Source organism: Brachyhypopomus gauderio, unplaced genomic scaffold (assembly GCF_052324685.1).
Source record: "Brachyhypopomus gauderio isolate BG-103 unplaced genomic scaffold, BGAUD_0.2 sc133, whole genome shotgun sequence".
In the NCBI taxonomy this organism is placed as follows: Eukaryota; Metazoa; Chordata; class Actinopteri; order Gymnotiformes; family Hypopomidae; genus Brachyhypopomus; species Brachyhypopomus gauderio.
The window spans coordinates 30,891-56,933 of NW_027506954.1; the positions used below are offsets into that span (position 1 = coordinate 30,891).

At 49.0% G+C, this 26,043-nt stretch overlaps 1 protein-coding gene across 1 annotated transcript; it reads right to left on the reverse strand.

The window, feature by feature from the left end:
- Positions 1-4,631: 4,631 nt before the first annotated feature.
- On the reverse strand, positions 4,632-25,754 carry LOC143499434 (TNF receptor-associated factor 4-like). Its single transcript, XM_076994079.1, has 7 exons — positions 25,263-25,754; positions 11,737-11,788; positions 9,609-9,713; positions 9,269-9,430; positions 8,156-8,317; positions 7,571-7,726; positions 4,632-7,113 (listed from the first exon to the last, which is right to left on the reverse strand). Exons 1-7 carry the CDS (start codon positions 25,403-25,405, stop codon positions 6,481-6,483), a joined length of 1,413 nt encoding a protein of 470 aa, XP_076850194.1. The 5' UTR covers positions 25,406-25,754; the 3' UTR covers positions 4,632-6,480.
- Positions 25,755-26,043: the final 289 nt, after the last annotated feature.

Genomic DNA, 26,043 nt, shown 5'->3' on the forward strand with positions numbered 1-26,043 from the left:
GCCTGTCTGTCTCACCTCTACGCCTGTCTGTCTCACTTCTATGCCTCTGTCTGATTTCATGCCTCTATGTCACGGCCACTATACAGTTGCTCAGAATATAAAGGCTGAAACACTGAGACTTAGATTAACCTCAGGCTGATAAAGACATTTGGGCAGAAACCAAGAGCACTGGTGGATTTAGAGGAAAATTTAAACCTCTATTTAAAGCTTACAACATTGTTAGTGGTGGTGAATGTTCATTAACACCACTGGTAAAACAACTATAATAAATGAGATTTTTACTAACTCCCTGCACTCCTGAACTGTCAGTGTTAAATCTTTCGGGTGGTTTCTCAGACTAGTCTTAAAGATTAGTCTAAATCCTCATCCTGTCACATCTGACATTACAGTTAGTCCAAGACTACGGTTAATCCGTGAATACAGCCCATTTTGGAGACTAAATTCAAGCTTTTACAAGAAGCAGAAATATAGAAATCTAATGTGAGTCTTGGAAGACATGCTTCTCTGAATATAGCCATTTATCTCCATGCCGGCCATAATTCAGCACTCGGAGGGCTAAACCCGTTCACTGTGTGCTCTGAGCCACAGTTTCCTGGCTCGAGAGAAAAGCATCTCTGTTTCGAATGGAAAGACATGTTTCTCACAGCTTCTCTCTGTGACACAGTTTGCTCAAATCTCAGGCGGACCAAACCAAACACAGGGATGTGGCAGGATACAGTGGCGATGCATGACGAGTGCCATCTCGGGGTGAAACGATGCCCTGCCCTATATGAAGGTGCCTCCTCACACAACGAATGACACATACTCCCCGATGGAGACGTGGAGATCTGTAATTGACTTCTACTCCACAGTGAAAGTCTGTCTGAGCTCAGACTCACAAAAAACTCATTGTTGCATGCAGCAGACCTACATGATGGCTTCTTCAAATGAGACACACAATGCTGCTTCTCAGTTTGTTAATTTTGTTTATGCACAAAAAGCTTTTATCCTGAATTGCATTAACATAAAATATTTCCTGTAAGACTGATGTCAAAAGTAACTGATAGGAGATACCTAGGTATGATCCAAAGCTTTGGAACAAAGATGATCTTCACATCTCCATCTCTTTGAAGATGATCTCCATGCTTGTTCACATGTACACCAGCAGGAATCCTCACAGGTGTGTGTAATACTGGCTGTCCTGAGAGGGAGAGGTAGCAGGTAGCACAGGTAGGTGGAGGTAGCACAGGTAACACAGGTAGCACAGGTAGGTGGAGGTAGCACAGGTTACACAGGTAGCACAGGTAGGTGGAGGTAGCACAGGTTACACAGGTAACACAAGTAGGTGGAGGTAGCACAGGTTACACAAGTAGCACAGGTAGGTGGAGGTAGCACAGGTTACACAGGTAGCTCAGGTAACACAGGTAGCACAGGTAGGTGGAGGTACGTCTCTCATCATTTCAAGAACTGCTTCATCAGCCCAGAGATCCTGACAATACAGGCCTAGAAATACAAGACAGAGGAAAATATGTGACCATGTGGGGAAAACCTGAACACAGCATGGACCCAGATGACCCAGATGACCCAGATGACCCAGACGCAGAGAACAGAAGCTTCATGGAAGAGAGTGTGTGTTGGGTAGAGGGTGTGTGTGTGTGTGTGTGTGTGTGTGTGTGTGTGAGTCTGGCCTCGGGCTCCAGGTCACCATCTCTCAGCTTTACTAACCATGGGAAGAGAGGGAGAGAGAGAGGGAGAGGGACAGAGGTCAGAGGTCAGAGGGTCAGAGGTCCTTTTAGTCTCCCACATCACATTACATCTAATCATTCTGGGCCCCCCAGACCTGCAGCAGTGAAGTACATGTAGAAGTCATGAGGTAACGTCCTCACTTGATAATGTCCTCACTTGATAACGTCCTCACTTGGTAATGTCCTCACTTGGTAACGTCCTCACTTGATAACGTTCTCACTTGGTAACGTCCTCACTTGATAACGTCCTCACTTGGTAACATCCTCACTTGGTAACGTCCTCACTTGGTAATGTCCTCACTTGATAACGTCCTCACTTGGTAATGTCCTCACTTGATAACGTCCTCACTTGGTAACGTCCTCACTTGATAACGTTCTCACTTGGTAACGTCCTCACTTGATAACGTCCTCACTTGGTAACATCCTCACTTGGTAACGTCCTCACTTGGTAATGTCCTCACTTGATAACGTCCTCACTTGGTAACGTCCTCACTTGATAACGTCCTCACTTGGTAATGTCCTCACTTGGCAACGTCCTCACTTGGTAACGTCCTCACTTGATAACGTCCTCACTTGGTAATGTCCTCACTTGGTAACGTCCTCACTTGATAACGTCCTCACTTGTTAACGTCCTCACTTGGTAACGTCCTCACTTGATAACGTCCTCACTTGGTAATGTCCTCACTTGATAATGTCCTCATTTGATAACGTCCTCACTTGGTAACGTCCTCACTTGATAATGTCCTCACTTGGTAACGTCCTCACTTGATAATGTCCTCACTTGATAATGTCCTCATTTGATAACGTCCTCACTTGGTAACGTCCTCACTTGATAATGTCCTCACTTGTTAATGTCCTCACTTGATAATGTCCTCACTTGGTAACGTCCTCACTTGATAATGTCCTCATTTGATAACGTCCTCACTTGGTAACGTCCTCACTTGGTAACGTCCTCACTTGATAATGTCCTCACTTGATAATGTCCTCATTTGATAACGTCCTCACTTGGTAACGTCCTCACTTGATAATGTCCTCACTTGTTAATGTCCTCACTTGATAACATCCTCACTTGTTAATGTCCTCACTTGATAACGTCCTCACTTGGTAATGTCCTCACTTGATAATGTCCTCACTACTCGTATGAGCAGCATGTCCTCAGCAGTCTGTCTGTCAATGTCTCTGCAGTCCAGGGTTCTGGTCTCGTAGCCACACCCTGCTGCTCCTGCACCTGCTGTGTTTACCCTCAAACACCAGCAGCACCAGTCCGGCTCTACTGGGACCACAGGTGCCTTGGCATGTGTGCAGGGTGTGTGTGTTTGGAGGGGGGTGTTGGGGGTGGAGGGTATGTCTGAGTGTTGGGTGTGGAGGGTGTGTATGAGTGTTGGGTGTGGAGGGTGTGTGTGTGTGTTTTGGGGCCTGGAGGGTGTGTATGTCTGAGTGTTGGGTGTGGAGGGTGTGTGTGTGTGTGTGTGTGTGTGTGTTTTGGGGCCTGGAGGATGTGTGTGTGTGTGTGTGTGTGTGTGTGTGTGTGTGTGTATGCACTGCCCTTCATCCTTATCACTGGAAAAACTCGTTGGCCAAGGTCCTGCACACATGCCCTCACGCTGACAGTGGTGTGAGAACCTCCAGTGTAAACACAGGGAAGCTGGAGCAGGACTTTGGCAGCGGGACACGTGGAGTCCTGAAGGAGCAGAGCGGCTCTGGTGTGTGCGGGACCATGTGGGAAACATATGAGATCATGTGTAATTACATGATTCTATTTTCTCTGCTCTGGAGGAGCACAGATCTGCCTGGGGCAGGACTCTTCAGTCCTGAAAGGACAGGACTGCTTCAGGACATTCTTTACACAGACACTCGGACTCAGGGAGGTTTAGTAACACGACTCCCAACTCCTCTTTCAGCTATAAACATGACATTTCAAGTAACTGAAAACTGTTCATTAAACGTTTCAGCATAACGTGCAATTGGAAGCCTTGTGCAGCTTTGGTAATGTTAGTAGCAGCTTTTCTCCTGTGAGGCCTATTTTGAGGGCGCTTCCCCCACACCCTTATAAAAAAAACTTGGCACGACATCAAAGCAGAGTTCGGGGCGCTTCACTTCCTCTTGCCTCGTCTCTCCCTCCATCCCTCCCTCCATCTCGCTGGGTATTTACAGCGGAGGGGAAAGACAGGAAGGACAGGCAGTTGTGGTTTAGGAATTCTGGAATGTCTGAGATAAGTCAGGATACACACACACACACACACAGATTTGTTGGAGTTGGCAAAGTTGCATGCTGCAGCCAATATTGTAATAATTAACCAGCTCTATATACTGTGCACTCTTGTTTGAGTTGTTTGGTCTTATTTGAGTTGTGCAGTCTTGTTTGAATTGTCAGCTAAAATCAACCAGTGACCATTGTGAAAGTATGACAGACTCGGCCTTCGTGATGAGCAACTGGCACTGGTGAGAATGAATCACGTGAAGTAAGATGGTGTGAAAACATCAGGCAGCAGTGCAGAGGAACCAGTAAGGAACCAGTGAGGAACCAGTGAGGAACCGCAGGACGATGGGCTGCACACTCCAGACCTCAACGTTGTGGGAGGAGAAGAATCTACAATATCTGTTCTTACGACAGGAAATGTCCACATTCCTCACTGGCCATGAGGATCAGGAACAAGTGGAGAAGCCGCATTAGTCACGTACGAACAGCAGACAAGTGTGTTGTTCATCACATCTTCTGCTGTTCACTGTGTCACTGCAGTCTGTGCCGTGTCTGCGTTACGAGAGCAGCCGAAACCAAGCGGAAGGTGACTGACGTGAACAGTAAATATTTGTAATGTGGACTCGTGTCAATAGTGGTACCAAGAAATGCTGTGAGACAGAAACCTACAGGAGCATGCAGGTTATGGCACATGACATCACTTCCTGTGGACATTATTTTATTTCAAGGGGAAAATGACAAGCAATCATCAGTCAACATATAAAAAATTCTGTGCCATCACGTGTACAGATGTGGTGGCTTAAAATAAATACTTTGAAAGAGCAGATAACACGTACAGAATATGCGGACAAAAAGAAGATCCAGAGAATATGAAACTCAAAGAGGATCTACAAGATTCAAAGTACAGCATCACCTCAGAAATGTGGTATAAAACATTTTATAGTACATTGTAAAATACAGAATCTTGCAAAAAGGTTTCCCCCACATTTTCTTAAAGTTATTGTGGAAAATATTAGCTGGTATTATAATGCGATTAAATCAGGACTTTTGGTGAAGTGTGAGACGATGACAATGTGGTCCCACATGGCTTTTATTAGTGTTAACATATTTAGTTATGGAGAAACTGCTCCAGCCGTCTGCAGGGAGGACCTTGTCTTACTCAAATCTGTGTGAGAACATGCCTCAATCTCACTGACGTGATGAACCGTGTGTCTGTGAGCATGGTTACCAGCGTCTGGGTAAGCCAAACATGCTTCCAGCTGAGGTCCACACCCCCTCCCCAAGACCACACCTCCTCCCCGGGACCACACCCCCTCCCCAAGACCACACCTCCTCCCCGGGACCACACCCCCTCCTCATGACACATTTCCAGCCGTTTCAGTTTACAGTTTTTTAACATATAACAGGTTTGGTTCCGTGTGATGGTTTATCCACTGAACTGTAATCCAGACACGATACGCTGGACTTCCCATTCTATCTTCAGCACTTCTGATCTTCAGCACTTATCTTCTACATCATCACCCAGTTCCCCTCCACCAACATCTGCTCACTGCATGTAAACCAGTTCATACATCATGGCTGTCTCTTATTTAGACGCGGGAGGAAAGGTGCAGGACTCGACTCTAGTCTCTGTGAGACTATAGAGCAGCCAGAGACGCTGGGGTCTCCACCACGTGAAGATCTCCTGATCAGCGTCTCCACCGCGTGAAGATCTCCTGATCAGCGTCTTTACCGCGTGAAGATCTCCTGATCAGCGTCTTTACCGCGTGAAGATCTCCTGATCAGCGTCTCCACCGCGTGAAGATCTCCTGATCAGCGTCTTTACCGCGTGAAGATCTCCTGATCAGGCTCTGACAAGGCATCACAAAAACATGCCATAGCCAGTCTAGCCCTCTGATCAAACGTATAGCTAGAAAGGACCTCAAGCAGTGGAAGGTGACAGAATGAAGCATGTTTACTTCACAGCTGTTGTTAGTTCTCTTTAAAACTAGTTATATGGGAAAAGTGCGACCTGTTAACCACTTCACCGAGCTTCTGTTCAAGAACCATTAGAGGGGCAGACAGGAAGCAAACAGAAAGCATACAGGCGCAAGGGTGTAGCTGAGGTCCGAACACAGGACCATCACTGTTTCTGCTGCTCTGTTCTCACAACACCACTCTTTTGTTTCCAAAGTGTGAAGACCACAAATCACCTTCAACACTTTCCTTAAAACTCAAACCCCTATACCTACCATCTGTCACAGAGTTGTCATAAATCACATTTTTTTAAAAACACAACGTAAAAAAAAACTTTCTAGGCACTATTGAATGTCCAAAGGCTTTTGTTGCAAACGGAGGAGAAAAGTCTTAAAAAGCCAATCCGGACCAAGCGTGTGATGGGTTTATGGTCCACAGCACACTGGCTTTCCTACAACTCAATGTGTGGCATCTCCAGCCAAACATCATGGTCACCTCTCTGGGTTCTTAATGGGAGTTTTTGAACAGAAAACAAAAGTCATTATGAACTGGGTGAGGTGGAAGTCTTTAGAGTATGGAGTCTGTGAGGTGAATACTCTCTCAGGTCATGATCTTCTGCGGTATCTCTATGGAGGCCTTGAGGAAGACAGCGTTGTCGCGGACGTAGTTTCTCTTGCGGATCTCCTCGTGCGAGATGAACTTGGGGTAGCCGAAGCCCAGCGTGCTCTCGTCCAGCGAGCTGCGGCTGCTGCACGGCTTCTGGAAGTTCTTCCAGTTGGGGTCCGGGTTGAACGTTTCGGTGATGTGCTGCGGCTTGGAGAGCGACGGGTCGCTCTGGTCCAGGATTGAGAAGGTCACCTTGTAGGAGAAGGGCCACTCCAGCAGGTTGTCGTACTCGCCGGGCAGCACGCGGATGTAGATGGACAGGTGTGAACCCTCGCCACTGCCGTTACCGTTCAGGAAGGCGGACACTTGTAGCTTGTAGCCATAGCGATGCGTGTAGAAGGGTGGGCTGAAGAACTCGTGGTTGCTATGGAGCTTGGCTTCCTGTAGCTTGCGCGAGTAGTCGCTCAGTTTCCAGATGAGCACGCCGTCGTGGCTGACGGACAGTTCCTCCATCTCCCGACGGAGCTCTGCCATCTCCTGCCGCTGACGCACCACCAGGCTGCACATCATGGTCAGGTGGGACTTAGTGGTCTCCTCCAGGTGACGGCCAATCGCCAGCTTCGGACACTGCAACCAAGAAGACGTTTGGTTTCGAGTGCGTCTCGAGTTAAACATCTGAATGCGCTCGTGAGCCTCTACTGCTTTCTTTTCATTGGTGGGGGCAGGAATGGGGGCGGGAATGGGGGCGGGGCTAGACGGAGTTCCCCTCACCCTGGCAGACATGAAGACCGTCTGCTTGCTATGTCTTTTTAAATTTTAATTAAAATTTCAAAAATAGAACAAAAGGTTCTGTCAGTGCAGAAGAGGGTGATTCTCATTAAAATACAGCCAGGGGCCATGGGGCTGAAATTGAAGAAAGTTTTGTCTGGACACAACTTCTCATTTAAAGTCCAGGCAAAAAGCTAAAAAAAGGTTTTATTCCACATTTGTGGAAAGGATGTGAGAAGGGAGGGACTGGGAGGGGCATGTAGGGGGGAGGGGCGTGTAGGGGGGAGGGGTTGGGCGTTTGGGGGCGGGGACTCACGCGGTGCTTGCAGCCGGCATCCTTAAACGGACAGAGTACGAGCGCACTGCTACAGCTCTCCTTGACATGGGTTGCCAGGTCCTCGCGGGCGATGTTGGGCGTGCCGCACTGGTTGGGACACTGCACTGGGAAGCGTGGGCAGTGGTACTGGTGATTCTGCATGGAAAAAGAACAACGTGTAACGTCTGTCTGTCCGTCTGACGCTCAGCTGCTGTAATGCCCAGCGTTGAGGTTCACAGACACTCACACTCAGGCACTACATACTGACCACTGATCATTTAAGAAACCTTCTCTTCAACAGACAATGAGACTGGTGCACAGTGTATAATAATATAATAAAGGTGGTAAAGGGTAATATTATAATATAGTAGATATATAGTGTATAATATATAGCGTGTGTGTGTGTGTGTGTGTGTGTGTGTGTGTGTGTGTGTGTATATAGTGGACTTCTGCACCAACAATCCTGCACTCTTCACAGTCACCTCAAATACAAGAGAAATGTGTACAGAGTTTCTCCGTTCAGTCTGCGAGAGACCTGCTGCTGTTGTTGTGAGCTCACTGGGGTGACGGCAGTGCGGTACAGACCTGGATGGTGTCGTAGACAAACTCCTTGCCGCAGTACTTGCAGGGCTGTGTGCGTTTGGGACACTCTGCCACGGCGTGCTGGGCCAGCAGCCTGCGGATCATGCGTGCCCCACACTTGTTCTCACAGTACACGCTCTCCTGGGGACAGATGCCCTGGTGGTTCTGGGAGGCAAAGAGGGACACGTGATGAGGGCAGAAGAAAGAGCAGGCCTTAATGAGTGCTAACGTGGCTAACGTGTGCTAACGTGAGTTAACGTGAGTACCATGTGTAATGTGTGTTAACGTGGGTAACATGGCTAAAGTGTTAGCGTGGGTAACGTGGGTATCGTTGTTAACGTGGGTAGTGTGGGTAACGTGGGTATCATGTTAACGTGGGTAACGTGGGTATCGTGGGTAATGTGGGTAATGTGGGTAATGTGTTAACGTGGGTAACGTGGGTATCGTGGGTAACGTGGGTATCGTCGGTATTGTGGGTATCGTGGGTATCGTGGTAACGTGGGTAATGTGGGTAATGTGGGTATCGTGGGTATCATGGTAACGTGGGTAACGTGGGTAATGTGGGTAACGTGGGTAACGTGGGTATCGTGGTAACGTGGGTAATGTGGGTAATGTGGGTAATGTGGGTATCGTGGGTAACGTGGGTAATGTGGGTAATGTGGGTAACGTGGGTATCGTGGGTATCGTGGGTATTGTGGGTATCGTGGGTATCGTGGTAACGTGTTAACGTGGGTATCGTGTTAACATGGGTATCGTGGGTATCGTGGGAGCCCCATGAAACTGCACTTGGTACTACTTTGGTTGACTTCCTAGTCTAAAAGCACACGCAACATAAAAGGACACATTACACAGCTCTTAAATTAAATTGTGGAACTTGTTCCAACACATGAAAACAGGCTTTTAAAGCAATGACAGCAGACGGTCGCTGGACCACCAATTCTGGGGCCACATGAGCCAAACAACTACCACCTACAGCCTAAAAACAAGAAGTGTGACTCTCATGACTCTCAGCATCAAAGCAACCATTCTACCCTGGGGCAGAAGAGGGCAACCTAAGGCGGGACTTAGCAGGCCTTCTGGGGCGGGGCTTAGCAGGCGTCCTGGGGCGGGGCTTACCTCGAAGGCCTCTCCTGTGAACTCGCTGCCGCAGAACTCACACTTCACTTTGCGTTTGGGGCAGTCGTGCTGCAGGTGGTCTGGCAGGTCCCGACGGGTCAGTTTGGCAGCACAGCGGTTTGGACAGGGGATCACGTTGAAGGAGCAGGTGGAGAAATGGCCCTGGGGGGGTACAGAGAGAGAGAGAGAGAGAGAGAGAGAGAGAGAGAGAGAGAGAGAGAGAGAGAGAGAGAGAGAGAGAGAGAGATAGTCAGCAGGGCAGGTGGGGGGCAGCAGGGCAGGTGGGGGGCAGCAGGGCAGGTGGGGGGCAGCAGGGCAGGTGGGGGGCAGGAGAACTGACCTGCAGCTGCTTCATCTGTCCTGTCCAGCGGCAACCTTCCTCACTGTGGATGCAGCGGATGGCCAGAGCCAAGATCTGTTGTTCCAGCTCAGGGTCAGGATAGATCTACACACACACACACACACACACACACACACACAAACACACACACACACACACACACACACACACACACACACACACACACACACACACACACACACACACACACACACACACACACACACACACACACACACACACACACACACACACAGCAGTGTTACATAAACAGAGGAGACGCTGAAGTTGTTCCCTCATTGGCTGAGGTGTGGGACACACTGTAAGGGGGAGGGTCATGTGTGAATCATCCAATCACTGAGGGGTTTTTCATTCATGAAAAATATACCAGTATATGCAGAGCCACAAAACTTCACAACCGAGTGCTTATTTAGAGACTAAACGTTTCAGTCATTCTGATCACTGGGAGATGTGTTGTTTACTTCAGTACACCTGTGGTGGTGTTTTTGACAGGTCGTAAATTCATCAAATGTCAAATGTATTTATATAGCGCTTTAATCAGACAACAAGCAAGCAAATGAAACAAATGTACACTGGGTCACAGTCTCTTGACATTTACACCATTAACCTGTATTACATGGAGTGGCCGTATCAGTGAACGTGGGCGGGGTCGAGCCTTGGGGGAGGAGCTCCTCTAACACACGCCCAGTCACTGCTCCAGTGTGGGGGAGGGGGCACCTGGAATAAGGAGCTTTAACCGTCCTGTGTGAACTGGAGGATGGAGGGAGACCCAGCTGAAACACCCAGCTGACGTCTGCTCCCAGAGTACCTCACACTCCACCCTGCCTGTGTGGGCTGGTGCTGCCGTGTGGAGGCCATGACGTGTGTCTAGAACGCTATGAAGGTTCACGTGAATACCGCACACACACGCACACACACCCACACGCACGCTCACTCCTGGTCAGAGACCTCAGGATCAGTGGACTACCTGCGTGAAACTCTCAGGAACACACAAGACTTTCACTCCCACTCCCACACAGCGTGACTGGGTGATGACGAACACTCCTGCAGAGTGAAGCTTTTGGCACAAAACAGCTGCATCTAAGAATATTTCTGAGATCGTGACTGCAGTCTTGGATATTGTTAAACTCTGTGGAAACTATCGGGTATTGTTAAGCTTGAAAGCTGATAAAGAGGGAGACAGGACTTAGTGAAGACAGAAGAGCTCATGTCTCCGTCCTCAGCCTGATCTGGTTCTAACCTTAAAGGAGGGTGTGGGACCAGGCTGAGACTCTGATTAAAGAGATCTTTCTCCTCTAAGGGCTGTAGTGCTAGATGAGCCAAAATGGCAGGTTGTAATTTCCTCCCAGAAATAGTTTGGGAGTAGCAACAGTTTTGGGAAAGTTCCAGTGTGGACACTGTAGATACGTCAGAGCTGGAGACTCAGATCTGAGTTCATGGAGATTTCCCATAGTTCACTGCAGTAATCTTGTTGTCATCACCATCACGTCAACCAAACCAAGGGAGAAATTCTTATTGTCTCAAACACAGTGACATTCATAATCTGGAGGACAACATGGCTTCTTCCAGCAGATGCTAATGGAGAAGGAGGAAGACTGTGATGAGTCACGGCGTCTTCAGCGTCCTCTCCACCTACTCTTCCTACATCTACACATCTTCTACCACAGCCAACATTCCCAGGATACTCAGATGCTTGTGGTTATTGGTTAGCATAATTTACAAGGTGTGTGTTAGATGTGTGTGTGTGTGTGTGTGTGTGTGTGTGTGTATATGTGTGTGTGGTGTGTGTGTGTGTGTGGTAGGTGTGTGTGTGCGGTAGGTGTGTGTGTGTGTGTGTGTGTGGTAGGTGTGTGTGTGTGTGGTAGGTGTGTGTGTGCGGTAGGTGTGTGTGTGTGTGTGTGTGTGTGTGTGTGTGTGTGTGTGTGGGGGGGGGGGGGGGGGGGGGGGAGTGCTCAGTTGTGTTGGTGTAAGGGAGCTGACAAACACAAACTACAATCTTCAGCTCAGCTCAGATCGCCATGAGATGTGAGGTGGTTCTGGGCGTGGGGATAACCAGAACCAGCCCGCGGGCTCAGCCCCGTGATGCTAAAACAGGAGGATGCGTTACCTTGGCGTAGTCCAGGGGCAGCTGGTCCTCAGGACACTTGAACACTCCTTCACTGCGGAGAGAAGAAGAGTGCGTGTTAACACCCTGACCTGCAGAACATCATCATCAACCAGCCATGACCAATCAAACACAGAACCTGATCACTCATGAACCAGCCATGACCAATCAAACACAGAACCTGATCACTCATGAACCAGCCATGACCACCGATATAAAACACGGGACTCTGCTTACAAGGGTTTTTATTTAACACGAGACTCTGTGTGATAAGAACAACAGCAAAAGTCTCGTCAAACCAGGCCTGACGCCTTCAAGGAGGAGTGCTGAATAATTAAACTGTGAGGACGATCCAGTCAGCTGGGGCTTAACCCTGCCTACACCCCACACCATCCACTCAGCTGGGGCCTAAACCCCGCCCACACCCCTGCCCACGCCCCGCCCACGCCCCGCCCACCGAGTCCTGGCTTTAACATACTTGTCTTTCCTCTCTGCATTTCCCCTGAGGATCTCGCCGCAAATCTACAGTTTTGTGAGCGGAGCTAAAAACAGCCACCCAGCCTGCTTATCTATAATGCATCTCCATATTGTGGCTGGGGCTCATATTTCCTTAGTTGTCTTTTCATGCTATGTGGTTGAAACACAAAGGGGGGGGGGGGGGGGGGGGGGGGGGGGGGGGGTTAGGAAGCTCAGTTACTTATTTGCTTGTTCACATGGAGAGGACACACTAGCCTGGGGAGTAATGTTCAATTTTAGGAGAGGGACTGAGAAAGAGAAAGACGGGCAGACAGAGACAGAGAGAGAGAGAGAGAGCGAGATCTGCACTGCTTTTTGAATATCCTAAGTACCAAAGGTATTTTGTGCGTGTATTGAGGAGAAATCGCTGAATGTGTTAAAATATAAATATTAGCACTATTATAGCACTATTCTATGTTTAGAATTTTCACCGTCTTACAGAAAACAGTCCAAATGTATGTATAATCAGACCCATATGTATGGGATACTTATGCAACTGTATATGTAGGTTATCATGTGTTTGTATTAAAGTACATGTATGTGATCATGTATGTGAGAGGTACAGTTAAAGTGTCATTTATATCTTTTTTCTCTTTTTCTGCAGTTTTATTACTTTTACATGTTAATAATTCTGTTAGTCACTTTGGCAAATGTTACTTACAAGTCATGCCAATAAAGCAAACTGAATTTGAGAGAGTAAGAGAAAGAGAGAGAGATACAGACAGACAGACAGATTTAGGGTGAACTCAGGGGTGAAGTGGCTCGTTAGTGAGGGTCCGCTGGCACTCTCCTGCACTCCACCATAAAATATTCACACTGGTACATAATGGAACTGACAGCAGATATCAGGAACAGGAGAGGTGTGTGTGTGTGTGTCTGTGTTTCTGTGTGTGTGTGTGTGTGTGTGTGTGTGTGTGTGTGTGTGTATGTGTGTTTGTGTGTGTCTGTGTTTCTGTGTGTGTGAGTGTGTGTGTATGTGTTTCTGTGTGTTTGTGTGTGTCTGTGTTTCTGTGTGTGTATGTGTGTTTCTGTGTGTGTGAGTGTGTGTGTATGTGTGTTTGTGTGTGTGTGTATGTGTGTTTCTGTGTGTTTCTATGTGTTTGTGTGTGTGTGTTTCTGTGTGTTTCTATGTGTTTGTGTGTGTGTGTGTGTGTGTGTGTAGTATATGTGTTTCTGTGTGTTTGTGTGTGTCTGTGTGTATATGTGTGTTTCTGTGTGTGTGAGTGTGTGTGTATGTGTGTTTGTGTGTGTGTTTCTGTGTGTTTCTATGTGTTTGTGTGTGTGTGTGTGTGTGTAGTATATTGTGTGTTTCTGTGTGTTTCTATGTGTTTGTGTGTTTCTATGTGTGTGTGAAGTATATTGTATAGCACATTTACTTATGAGAAAAACCTAACAAAGAATCCATCTGGGGAACTGCCCTATGGAGATGAGGGAGGAATCACGCCCAACACAGGGCCGCCCAACACAGGGCCGCCCAACACAGGGCCGCCCAACAGCCCTCGAGAGGACAAAGTGGGAAACAGCAATATAATTTCAGCATGAGAGGAAGAGTCACTGTCTTGTGAGTAAAAACAGCAGAAGTGAACAGTTTGAGTGCAGGTCTATATTTCCCATTCAACATTAAGCTGAAGCCATTTCCATGTCTGGGGAAGAAGACACACAAGGAGCCTCAAGGAGCCTGTGATGAACATTCATCTGACCTGTCCTCCAAGCTCCAGCTCTCAAAACACACCACGTCCAGCCAAGTGTCCATCTTGAGCTGTGACGTGTGAGACGGAGAAGACAATGGACCCACTGAGTCTTAGGGCCCTAATCTGGAGACTGAAACGCGTGAGAGAAACATCACCGCGTGAGAGACACGTCACCACGTGAGAGACACGTCACCCTATGGTGTAACACACCCTTTTTTCACTCCAGTAAGATCAGCCTGTCAAGTAAAATCCACAATGGAAAAAAATAAAAATAAAATCAACCAATCACTGTCCGGCACAGGGTCACCCTGACGTAGGATAATGAGACGCTCCTTCACTGTCCGTGACCCCCACACCCCCACTGGTAGGGGAAGCTAGGGGTCAGGAGTTGGGGTCATGGGGCAAACGAGGGCCTCGTTAGCTCAAAGGCTAATACTGTCAAGTGAACTGTGGAAGACCCAGAGAGGTCAGCCAGGCACCATGAGGGCAGTGTGCCCCAGCAGGGGGGTAGGAAGGGGGAGACCCCTGCCCACCTATCTGGCTGATCTGGACTCTGGCTCAGAGAAGATGATCCCTTCCCCCTGACCAGCGCGATCATGGCGGTGTGTGAATGTGGAGGCACACTGAGTGTGTTCAGTCCGTCTTCCACATCAGGCAGCTCATCGTGGGCCTGTAGCTCACGCTGAGATTTGTACCCTTGAAAAAGACGAAAATACTTCAGCTCACACAGCAGTTTTTCAGCAGTTACCAAGAGCCAAAACTTCCAGAAGCAACAACCGGGCTAATCGGACACTGCAGTCAGGAAGATACACAGCAGCGCAGGACACAGCAGGATGCGTGTGCGGGACCTGCAGGATCATGGCAGTGGCTCGCCATGGATAAACAGACAGAGAGACAGAGACAGATAGACAGATGGAGAGACAGATGGACAGAGGGAGAGACAGACTCGCCACTTGACCACTGTGACATATACAGGCTCAGCTTAACCCAACGTCAGAAATGTAGCGAAGGGCTAACCAAGAAAGTGGCATGCAGACACCGTCCTGCAGAATATATCACAATAAAGTTCACACCGTCCTGCAGAATAGAACACAATAGAGTTCACACCGTCCTGCAGAATAGAACACAATAGAGTTCACACCGCCCTGCTGTGGTAACTCCTCTCCCCCCTGTGACCCCTGTAATCCCACCACACCCCCCCACAAGGAAACTCCTATTTGAGTGGGTTAACTCTGTTCACACTCTCTCCATCTCCATGATATATGCAGGCCAATTGCACTGTGGACAGAGTAGTTCATATGAGATGGATGGAGAGTTAATGGAGGAGAGTGTACCATGCTGTACAGTATGTTAATCCTTCGTGTCATAGATTCAACAAGGAACTGGAAACATTCCTCAGAGAGTCTGGTCCATATTGACATGATAACATCACACAGTTACTGCAGATTTGTCAGCTGCACATCCATGATGTGAATCTCCCGTTCCACCACATCCCAAAGGTGCTCTATTGGACTGAGATCTGGTGACTGTGGAGGCCATTCGAGTACAGTGAACTCAGTGTTCAAGAAACCAGTCTGAGATGATTCACGCTTTATGACATGGTGTGTTATCCTGCTGGAAGTAGCCATCAGAAGATGGTACACTGTGGTCATAAAGGGATGGACATGGTCAGCAACAATACTCAGGTAGGCTGTGACATTGACACGATGCTCAATTGGTACTAAAGGGCCCAAAGTGTGTCAGGAAAATATCCCCCTCACCATTGGTCCACCACCACCACCTGAACTGTTGATACAAGGCACTGATACAATACATGCTTTCATATTGTTGACACCAAATTCTGGCCCCACCATCCGAATGTCACAGCGGAAATAGAGACTCGTCAGACAAGGAAACGTTTTTCCAATCTCCTCCTGCACATTTCTCCTTCTTTTGTCCAAGTCCGTCATAACAAACAAATGTTCACAGAGCAGCGTAACGATATGGTGGCTTCACAGTGGCCTGAAGTGAGGAGATTCGTGTGAGTCCCTGCATGAGGAGGTCAGGACGACTCTCAGGACACGTGTCAGTGTCACAACACCGCATGACACACGAGTAACTTGTCCCACTGGAAGCGCACGTCGGGTCGCGCGGATTCACACTGACGCACGGCCTCTCCTAGACTCTCTGTTCTGACATTTAGGAGTGCAAACCATCTGCTGGGTGGTTGACACTGTCCCTGCATGCTGAAAGGTTTGCGAAATATCACCGCACGCTGAAGAAGAGCTTGTATATTACGCCTGCTTTTTCCACACAGAACACAAAACAGCACATCCTCCTTGGTTTAGACCACTGAGGATCAAACACCTTTTAAACTAAATCCTAACATCTACTGGGAGGTATTCAAGGTCTCCATCTTTGTAAAATGTTTCAATGAATTTTCAGGATCCCAGAACCAAGCAGAGCAGCTCCAGACCAGTGAAGGAGAGATGAGAGTCACACATCCAGAAGGATCCATACAGCTCCAACACCAAGTTAGGCTTTCTGCTCAGCACCGCCATCAATAACACACCACACACTCTCTACACACCGCACGCACACTCCACACACCGCACGCACTCCCTACACACCGCACGCACTCCCTACACACCGCACGCACTCCCTACACACCGCACGCACACTCCACACACCGCACGCACACTCCACACACCGCACGCACTCCCTACACACCGCACGCACTCCCTACACACCGCACGCACTCCCTACACACCGCACGCACTCCCTACACACCGCACGCACTCTCTACACACCGCACGCACTCTCTACACACCGCACACACTCTACTCCTGCACTTTCCTCGCGTTCCACATTCCTCCTTCCAGAGTCCAGGTGTCAAAGAAGAGAGTGCTTCCCTTTTCTGGATCTGTCTAATTCACTGACATACACAGGGTTCAAAATCAAACCTCTTGCCATTATCTGGCTTTTAGATCTGCTTTTAAAAACTTTCTCACATTGGAGAACCTGCCAAGACTACCCTCATTCCAGATTCCATGTGGTGCTGCAGTGTGTTGGAGGATGTGTGGTTTGTGTGGTAAAGCAGACCGCAGTCACCCAACACTGGAACTCTTCCAAGCTCCTACTGTATTAGAACAAAAACCTGATCGTGCCCTGAGGACTCTCAATCAAAGGATATGCGTATGAACACTTCTAGCATGGCTAACCTGAGCTCACCGCTCACATCACATCCTCAGAAATCAAGTGCTTTGACAATCTCCTCAAGAGGTTTGAAACTCAAGATCTTAAAAGCAAGCTTACAGGAAGCATGAATACAGTGTTTGTGGAATTATGTGTTCTGAAGATAGGACTCCAGGACTAGTAGCATAAATGTCGTGAACTTAGGCGCTCTGTTCATGCATTCAGCGTGTGTGTCCAGAGTGGTGCCAGGGTGCATGACATGTGGCAAGCAGGTGAGGGTGGGGTGGGGTGGGGGTGGGGGTGATTGTGGGGGTGGGGTGGGGTGGGGGTGGGTTTGAGTCACGTTCAGTATTCTCCATCATTCTATTTAGATAGAATAATAAAGTGTTAAAAAAAACCCACAAAAACATGCAGCCCCAGGAGACCCTGATAACATTACACTGATGTCCCCCTCTAATCTCAAGTCTGCTTGAACATACTACCCAATGGCAAGGTCAAAGTTCACACTACCCAACAGTAAGGTGCAGCAGAGGCATTCATAACAAGGCCCATCAAACCAGAGGAGTCCATCAGACCAGGTGCCAAAGTTCAGTAACAATGTGTCACTGGTTCTTATATGACTGGTAGCAGTCAGGCGCCTAATTTTGGTTCCTAAAGGGTTTGATCACCAAAAAATAATTAATATGATATTTCACTTATCCAAATGCAGTGGGTCAGCCAGACATGTACGAGTTAAAATTTAGCTTCAGCTTGATCAAAATCTGCTAACGCTACCAACCAACACTAGACAGGAATCACAACAGCCTTCGTAAATAAGATCCATGTCCACGCTGCGGACGCTGTGTGGTGGGGGAACAGCACAGGGTGCCGGGCCCTCACAAGGGCGTCTAAGCCTTTGGTTTCATTCATATATAATCCCAAATGATCCTTCACAACACTTACAGTTCAACCATGTCTTCAGTTTCATCAGACTAACAGGTCAGGTGGAATCAGACAGACCAGGATGAGGACCACAGACAGACAGACAGACAGATCAGGATGAGGACCACAGACAAACAGACAGACAGACCAGGATGAGGACCACAGACAGACAGACAGACAGACCAGGATGAGGACCACGTTGGACTGTGGAGTTTGAGAACTTCACTGTGCTTGAGTCAGACTGGCTGAAAGTTGTTTGAAAGTGCGGCACATCTCGGGGGAGCTAGTGACGGAGCTCTGCGCTATCTGCAGCTGAGTAACAGAAGAACTGAGTCAGATGTGCTGGTGATGGCACTGCTGCACACCATGACTCACCCCCACTGTCCTGACAAACCCTCAGAAACTCATCTTCTCTTCCTGCTCCTGAAGTGTCTCTCTCGCTCTCACCTGCCTCCCCCCCTCCCCCCCCTCCCCCCCCTCTACCATCCCTTAAAATCAAAGCTTCTTAAGTTTAGCAAGTCAATTCCCTCTGATTGACTCCAAAACAGAAGAGAGTGATTACGTAATATAAATGTTTCTTCTGACTCAACTGCAAGTCCATAGATCAGAGAGACGGAGAGAGATGAGGAGGAGGGGGGGGGTTATACATTTTTTGTCAGCAGACTCATTCATCTCTCAGTCTAGCTCCTGATTGGCTGGGACCACCACTTTGGTGGCCATGGCAACATGGGAAGGTGAGGTTCTTTGTGTCAGAGAGAGGAGAGAGTGCATGTGTTTTAGACAGCGGAGTATGCAGACCTACCACTGGGTATGCAGACCTACCGCTGGGGAAGTCATGATGAAGCCCCTGTCCACTCCATCAGACGGTTGTTAACAGGTACACCTCACACCGAGAGAGGAGTGCTTAGTGAAACACAATCCCCTCAATGTGCCCTGCAGCTAACGCTGGATTAAACCACCACGTGGTACAGACGACACATTCTGTGGTAAACTGTGACGTCAAGCACACATTTGCCTGCAGGTAAACCTTGCGCAAGTGTGCATACCTCTGAAACGGGGCATCTACCAGGATGGGGCATCTACCATTCCACTGGATAAAGGAAACTCCTGAGCTGAGGACCAGGCCCCCTGGTCGCCCCCCCCCCCCCCCCCGCCCCCCCCCACCCCCCCCCACCCCCCTTATCGCGGAAGGAAGACTTCACAGACGGCTCCTTCATGCTCTTTGCTGGATCTCAATTCCAACACCAGCTTATTCATAAATACTGCCAATAACGCTGGATGTGTGTGTGTGTGTGTGCACGTGGTGTGTGTGTGTGTGTGTATGTGTGTGTGCACGTGTGGTGTGGGAAGAGACTTCAAGCAAGTAGCTGAACTCGTCCACAGACACCTGTCCCAGACCACAAGAGAGCCTTTTCATGGAGACAGGTGCCCCGGGCCGGAGATCCTACCACCCCCCCCCCCCCACCCCCCCCCGGAGATGCACCCCCCCCAGCTGGTTCCTCCAGCTGCTCTAATACCGGATTCGTCTTCACACACAGATTCATGACATGTCCACCTGTCAGCTGTGCACTGCGAGCCCTTTCACTGGCGAGCTCCACTATGTCCCACCCACAATCCCATGGGGCAGTGTGAGATTGAGCCAAGCCCTGCACAGACCCGTGGGGCACGGGAGTACGGCGGGGACCCTGGTGCAGGGTGTCGGAACTGACCCCAGATCAGATCCCATGTTGCTTTTAACCTGCTGAGTCACCTCCAGCTGTTGAGGGGAACTATTCACGGCTCTCTGAACTGGAGAATGTGCTGACTGCTCTCACACACATCTCAGTATTTTGGTATATTAGTATATATATATCAAACTCCTCTCATGAAGGACTCAACAATTTGCTAACTTCTATAATTCAACTAATGAAAAACACCAAACTGCAACAGATATTGAACACAAGTGCAGGTGTAACCGTGAACAAATGAGCTCTGTAGCAGGAGCACACGCTGCAGTTCACACGCTGCAGTTCACACGCGATCCGTGACAAACCTGTTAGAGTTCTGCTGTTCTAACTCTTCAGCTAATGTTGCTATGCATTATGGGTGTTGTGTGGTGTGGTGCTGCTTTGCATTATGGGTGTTATGTGTTGTGTGTTGGTGTGGTGTTTATGGTGGTACTAGCCGTCCTCTCACAGGGTGTCAGAGAGGCCACGAGACTCAGCAGCCTTACACGGGACACAAAGGTAATTCAGCGCATAGCTTGAATACCTAATTTATACATCAGCCACTGGGAGGGACGTGGTTAAAGTCTCTTCAGGCTGTGAACATGCCTGAACACGATCTACATCTCTCAGTGTTTCATCTACATAAAGAGGCTGCAGTTCCAGGGCCGGACGACACTGTGGTCAATCAGCAGAGGAATGCGGTCACACACTGGAAGGTGCAGGACGGCTGAATGGGGCGGTCAGCGCTGTGAAGTGTTTACTCACTGCACTCACATGCCATTCACCTCGTGCTGACCCTCAGTCTTGGTTGGTAAAGACGCTTCAAAGCTGGTTCTGAGGGAAACAAGTTGTCCAGAACGGACCTGGTGGGGCACAACGGTCCCCCACCGCCTCTGGTCTCCCTGCAGCGGGACCCGGGCCTCCAGCCTTCCCCTGCTCCCCTCCCAGACCCTCCGGATCACTCTGATCAACACGAGTGTGGAGGGCTCCACGCTGGAGGAACGTCTACGCTTCCTTTGTGCACTTTGCTACCAAACAACAAAAGCACACGAGCAAACGACAGAACTGCAACAGAAACCAAAGCTGCCATGACACAGGAGTCCAGACCTCACACACACACACCACCTCACACACACACCACTGCTGCTGTCTTACATTTACACAGGAGCCCAGACCTCACACACACACCACCTCACACACACCACCTCACACATACAGACACCACCTCACTCACACACACACACACACACACACACACACACACACACACACACACACACACACACAACCTCACATCTACACTGCAGTGAGGTGATAATCATTCTAGGCAGTTTGTTTGAAAATAAATGTTACATTTTCCTTAATTTTTTCAATATGCCATTATGTTAGTTCTAGTAATTCAAAGAAACATTTATATGTGCAACATTTTTTAAACACCAAAAGCTGAATTACTTGAGCATTCAGATATTTGAACAGAGAGATGCGTCTGTCTGGTTTCCTTCATTTCAGATGGTCATTTTCCAGCCCTCTTACCCGCACACACTTGCGCCTTTCTTCACCAGATGCAGCGTGTGTGAACGGAGCCATTCAGAGCTCGCTGGTGGTTAAGACGTGGCCCCGCCTCCGAGCCCTCGCCGTGGCCCCACCCCCAGCTCTTGGCTGGAGCTCCATACTGGCCACCACTGTGCCACCTTGTCTCATTCATGTCTCACTGAGCCAGTCGCTGTCTGACTGGGCAAAGACTCCATTCTGCTCCTGATCAACAATAGAACGGCTTCTCAATACACAGAGGTCAATTCAATTCGTACTCTTTACAGCAGCTGATGCTCTCACAGGTGGCCAGAGCTAGCGTGAAGTCGGCCTTTTTTCCTCTCCTTCCTCACCCTCACTGCTTTCTCTCTTGCTTCCGCTGGGTTGTGAGGCTGAGCAGGTTGTGAACCGTCTGTCCTCCAGAGACAGCAGGGGCCGGCCAAAAGGAAGGGTGCTAGTGCGGCAGAGAGGGCGCTAGTGCGGCAGAGAGGGACACTAGTGCGGCAGGGAGGGACGCTAGCGCGGCAGGGAGGGGCACTAGCGCGGCAGGGAGGGACGCTAGCGCGGCAGGGAGGGACGCTAGCGCGGCAGAGAGGGACACTAGTGCGGCAGGGAGGGACGCTAGCGCGGCAGAGAGGGACGCTAGCGCGGCAGAGAGGGACGCTAGTGCGGCAGGGAGGGACGCTAGCGCGGCAGAGAGGGACACTAGCGCGGCAGGGAGGGACGCTAGCGCGGCAGGGAGGGACGCTAGCGCGGCAGGGAGGGACACTAGCGCGGCAGGGAGGGACACTAGCGCGGCAGGGAGGGACACTAGCGTGGCAGAGAGGGACGCTAGCGCGGCAGGGAGGGACGCTAGCGCGGCAGAGAGGGACGCTAGCGCGGCAGGGAGGGGCGCTAACCCTATCCCTAGCGCGGGGCGCTAACCCTATCCCTAGCGAGGGGTGCTAACCCTAACCCTAACCCTAGCACTAGAGTGGCAGTAAGGGGTGCTAGCGCGGCAGGGAGGGGCGTAGCATGGCAGGGAGGGGGGCTAGCGCGGCAGGGAGGTACGAGGGTTAAAGCCGCTAACACCCAGACATGAACATCCACTCACATACTACGTGCTAACATACAGTCCTACAGAGCAGACCACAAAGAGCTCAAGGCAGAGTTCAAAGTTCTATGCAGTACTCTGCAGTGCACAGGACACCAGAGCGTCCCGAGGGACTCCACAGTTCTAGTCCCGCATGTATCACGTCTGCTCTGTTGCATACAGGACGGGATATGTTAGCCCATGTGAAGTGTTGTGTAATGAAACAGTGGACCAACTTCTCCAGGTACAATGTTTACGTCCCAACCCACATATGACTCACAGTGAACCAGGGAAAGGCTGAGAGGGTGTCCCAAACACCTCCCTCCATCTCTCCCTCCATCCCTCTCTCTCTCTCTCTCTCTCTCTCTCTCTTCCTCTCTCTCTCTTCCTCTCCTTCTCCCTCCCTCCAGTTAACAGAGAAGCTGCACATGAGGTGCAGTTTTTTTTATTTTTGGTGTTAAGACACAGACCAGAACAGATGAGCCAACATCTCATGAGGAGGCCTGATGTAGGTCTGATGGAGGCCTGATGTAGGTCTGATGGAGGCCTGATGGAGGCCTGATGGAGGCCTGTCTGAGTGACGGAGTTCCTGGTGAGTGAGTCAAATACTAACCCTAACTCCATACTGCATGTCTCTGTCAACACTACATGATCATATCACAGAACACAAATCACTAGGGTTAACCTAACCTGAACTAACACTAACACTAACCTAACACAAACCTAACACAAACCTAACACAACACAAACTTATCACTACCGCCCTGTGAGATCACGTTTCAGTTTGATGAACTTTAAACACAACCATTATGAGAAGAAACTGGGTAACCTTGACTAAAGGCATCTAGACCAGAGGAGAGTGAACACACACACACACACACACACACACACACACACACACACACACACACACACACACACACACACACACACTGAACAGCTCTGACTGTCTCAGCCTCACTCATCAGTCTGGATGTCAAGGCCTGAAGGTGAACAGTAGTAGTAGTAGCTCCTTTATAACAGCAGGGTGAACAGGTCTCGGTCTGGTCTGGTCTCGGTCTGGTCTGGTCTCGGTCTCGGTCTGGTCTGAATGATCCATTATTTCTTCCCTCCAAGGACACACGGACTGTCTGACAGTTCACATCTTTTTCCTGGTCGTATTCAGGTGATACTTTGATCTTGATCAGTTGATATTTCTGAGCAGCAAATCACAGCTGATGTCATTTTAATGGGGGTCAGGGTTAGGTCGTCGTGACGACCGCCCTGGGGGTCAGGGTTAGGGTTAGGTCGCCGTGACAACCGCCCTGGGGGTCAGGGTTAGGGTTAGGTCACCGTGGCGACCGCCCTGGGGATCAGGGGGCTACAGACTGGCTGCAGGACGCAGACGCCAGGACGCAGACGACAGGACGCAGACGACAGGACGCAGACGACAGGACGCAGACGCCAGGACGCAGACAACAAGACAAGACGCAGACGCCAGGACGCAGACGCCAGGACGCAGACGCCAGGACGCAGACGACAAGACGCAGACGACAGGACGCAGACGCCAGGACGCAGACGACAGGACGCAGACGACAGGACGCAGATGCCAGTCGCCAGTCAGTCCGATACAGTCCTTCCTCCCTTCTGCTGCCAGAACTGAGATGAGAACTAACATTCATGAAACGTGATCTGCTTAATTAAAAAAATAAGCATTCAGTAATGCTGTTCCTTACAGCACTTTTGTACCTACTAAATGTTCTTTAACTTTTTTTAACTTTAACTATTTTTACCCCACATGCATATGGGGTTCAGAATAGTGCAGTTTTTTTTCTCATTAAGGCCAGTAAAAAGAAATGTCGTCAGGGCAGCTGTCAGTTGCCTGTACATATAACAACAAAGTCCTGATCGTCCTCTAGCCTGCCTGCCACGTGCGCTCTACAGGTCTGAAGAACAGTGATATGGAAAATGCGAATGGGTGGTGCAAACATGGGAACACGCCTCCACACGAACACGTCACTCCAGTGAACAAAGCACAAACTCGGAGTTGTGAGCGAAAGCACAGCGGTGATCCAGATACAACAAAGGAATCCTCACTAATCCTGCGTGTTAGACAGATCCACTGTCCAACGCCTGCACACCATATCACCTCAGGGGAAAATGAGAGACAGGCTGGGGTTTGAAGGAGTCCACTGCCTGATTATAAACACATGCATGAACACACACACACACACACATTATATATATATATATATATATATATATATATATATATATATATATATATATATATATATATATATATATATATATACACATACATACATACATACATACACATATATATACATATATATATATATATATATATATATATATATATATACACACATATAATATACACATATATATATATATATATATATATATATATATATATATATATATATATATATATATATATATATATATATATATACACACACATGCACATACACACTCTCTCTTTGTGCAGCTGAGATGTGTGTACATATTCCAGTCTGCTATACAGTAAAGCAGTAGTTATTATTATGTAAATAAACCAAAAGTTTTGGCACCCAGAAACCGAGACTCGTGCTGTACCCCTTAAGCCCCGCCCCCATGCCACTACTCGTTCTTGTCAAACCTTCGTTTACACCCACTGAACATCAGGCGTCTGAACACCACTGAACACCAGGAGATTTAGGAGAGCGCCCTTGTCACACACAAAGACTACGGTCAAACAAATGAAAATCCCACAGGCTCTTTAGGTTGACTTCACTCGAAATTATGAATAGAAACTATTCTCGCAATAGTGTGAAATGGTACCAGGGTCCAAACAGCGTAGACGTCCATTTCTCCACCTGCATTTTCTGGACTCCTATAAATCACGTGTGTTGTGGTGACACGAGCCCGTCTCACCTGAGGAATTCTTGTAGACAGGTGTCGCAGAACCGGTGTCCGCACGTAGAGACCTGCACGGGCTCCCTCATCGCCTTGCTGCACAGAGGACACTGAAAGCGTCTCTTGGGTTTCTCCAGGAACTTGTAGTCGTAGCCTGGCATCGCTACTCCGGGACCAGACAAAGCGACGATCGTGGACGGCGTCTCAGTCTCTGGCGACGTCGTCGGGCGAGGAGGACACGGCGTCTCCAACCACACCAACACAGCCGAGCTGTCCTCGTCCTGCACACTCGCTTTTGTTCCGTGTCAGTACGTCTGTCCCACCCAAAAGACGAGGGGACACAGGACACGAGCCCGCGCGCCTCCCTGCAGACCTGCCAGCAGTCTCCACTCACACCGCCGCGTTATTCTGTACAAACGTCCAGCACCCGAACGCGCCTCGCCCCGTCAACACTGACAGCCTGGAGACAAAGCTCGAGCTGCCATCTGTTTAGATGTGTTTAGCCCCGCCCACTGCAGGAGGAGCCTAATCTACATCACGCTCCTCAGAGCAGATTATTGTCCGGTTTCCTTTAATCTCAATTTTCTGTCATTTCTGTATGGTCGAACGCATATATTGTATTTATCTTATAAACGGCCTTATTCTAAACTTTTACAACAATATGTCTCGGTGTCTCCTATCTTATCTTTTAAATGCAAAACAAACAGCTATTAGTGTTGGGGTATTTTAAACGATTTTAAAGACCATTCTTTTTTAAAGTATATAGCTGCCGTTTTTATAATAACTAACATATGTACGT

Coding starts and splice junctions, on each gene's coding strand:
- LOC143499434 (XM_076994079.1), bottom strand. CDS start 25,405: ATGCCAGGCTACGACTACAAGTTCCTGGAGAAACCCAAGAGACGCTTT. Junction 11,789..25,262: donor TGTCTACAAGAATTCCTCAG/GTGAGACGGGCT, acceptor TTCTCTCCGCAG/TGAAGGAGTGTTCAAGTGTC. Junction 9,431..9,608: donor GACAGATGAAGCAGCTGCAG/GTCAGTTCTCCT, acceptor GTACCCCCCCAG/GGCCATTTCTCCACCTGCTC.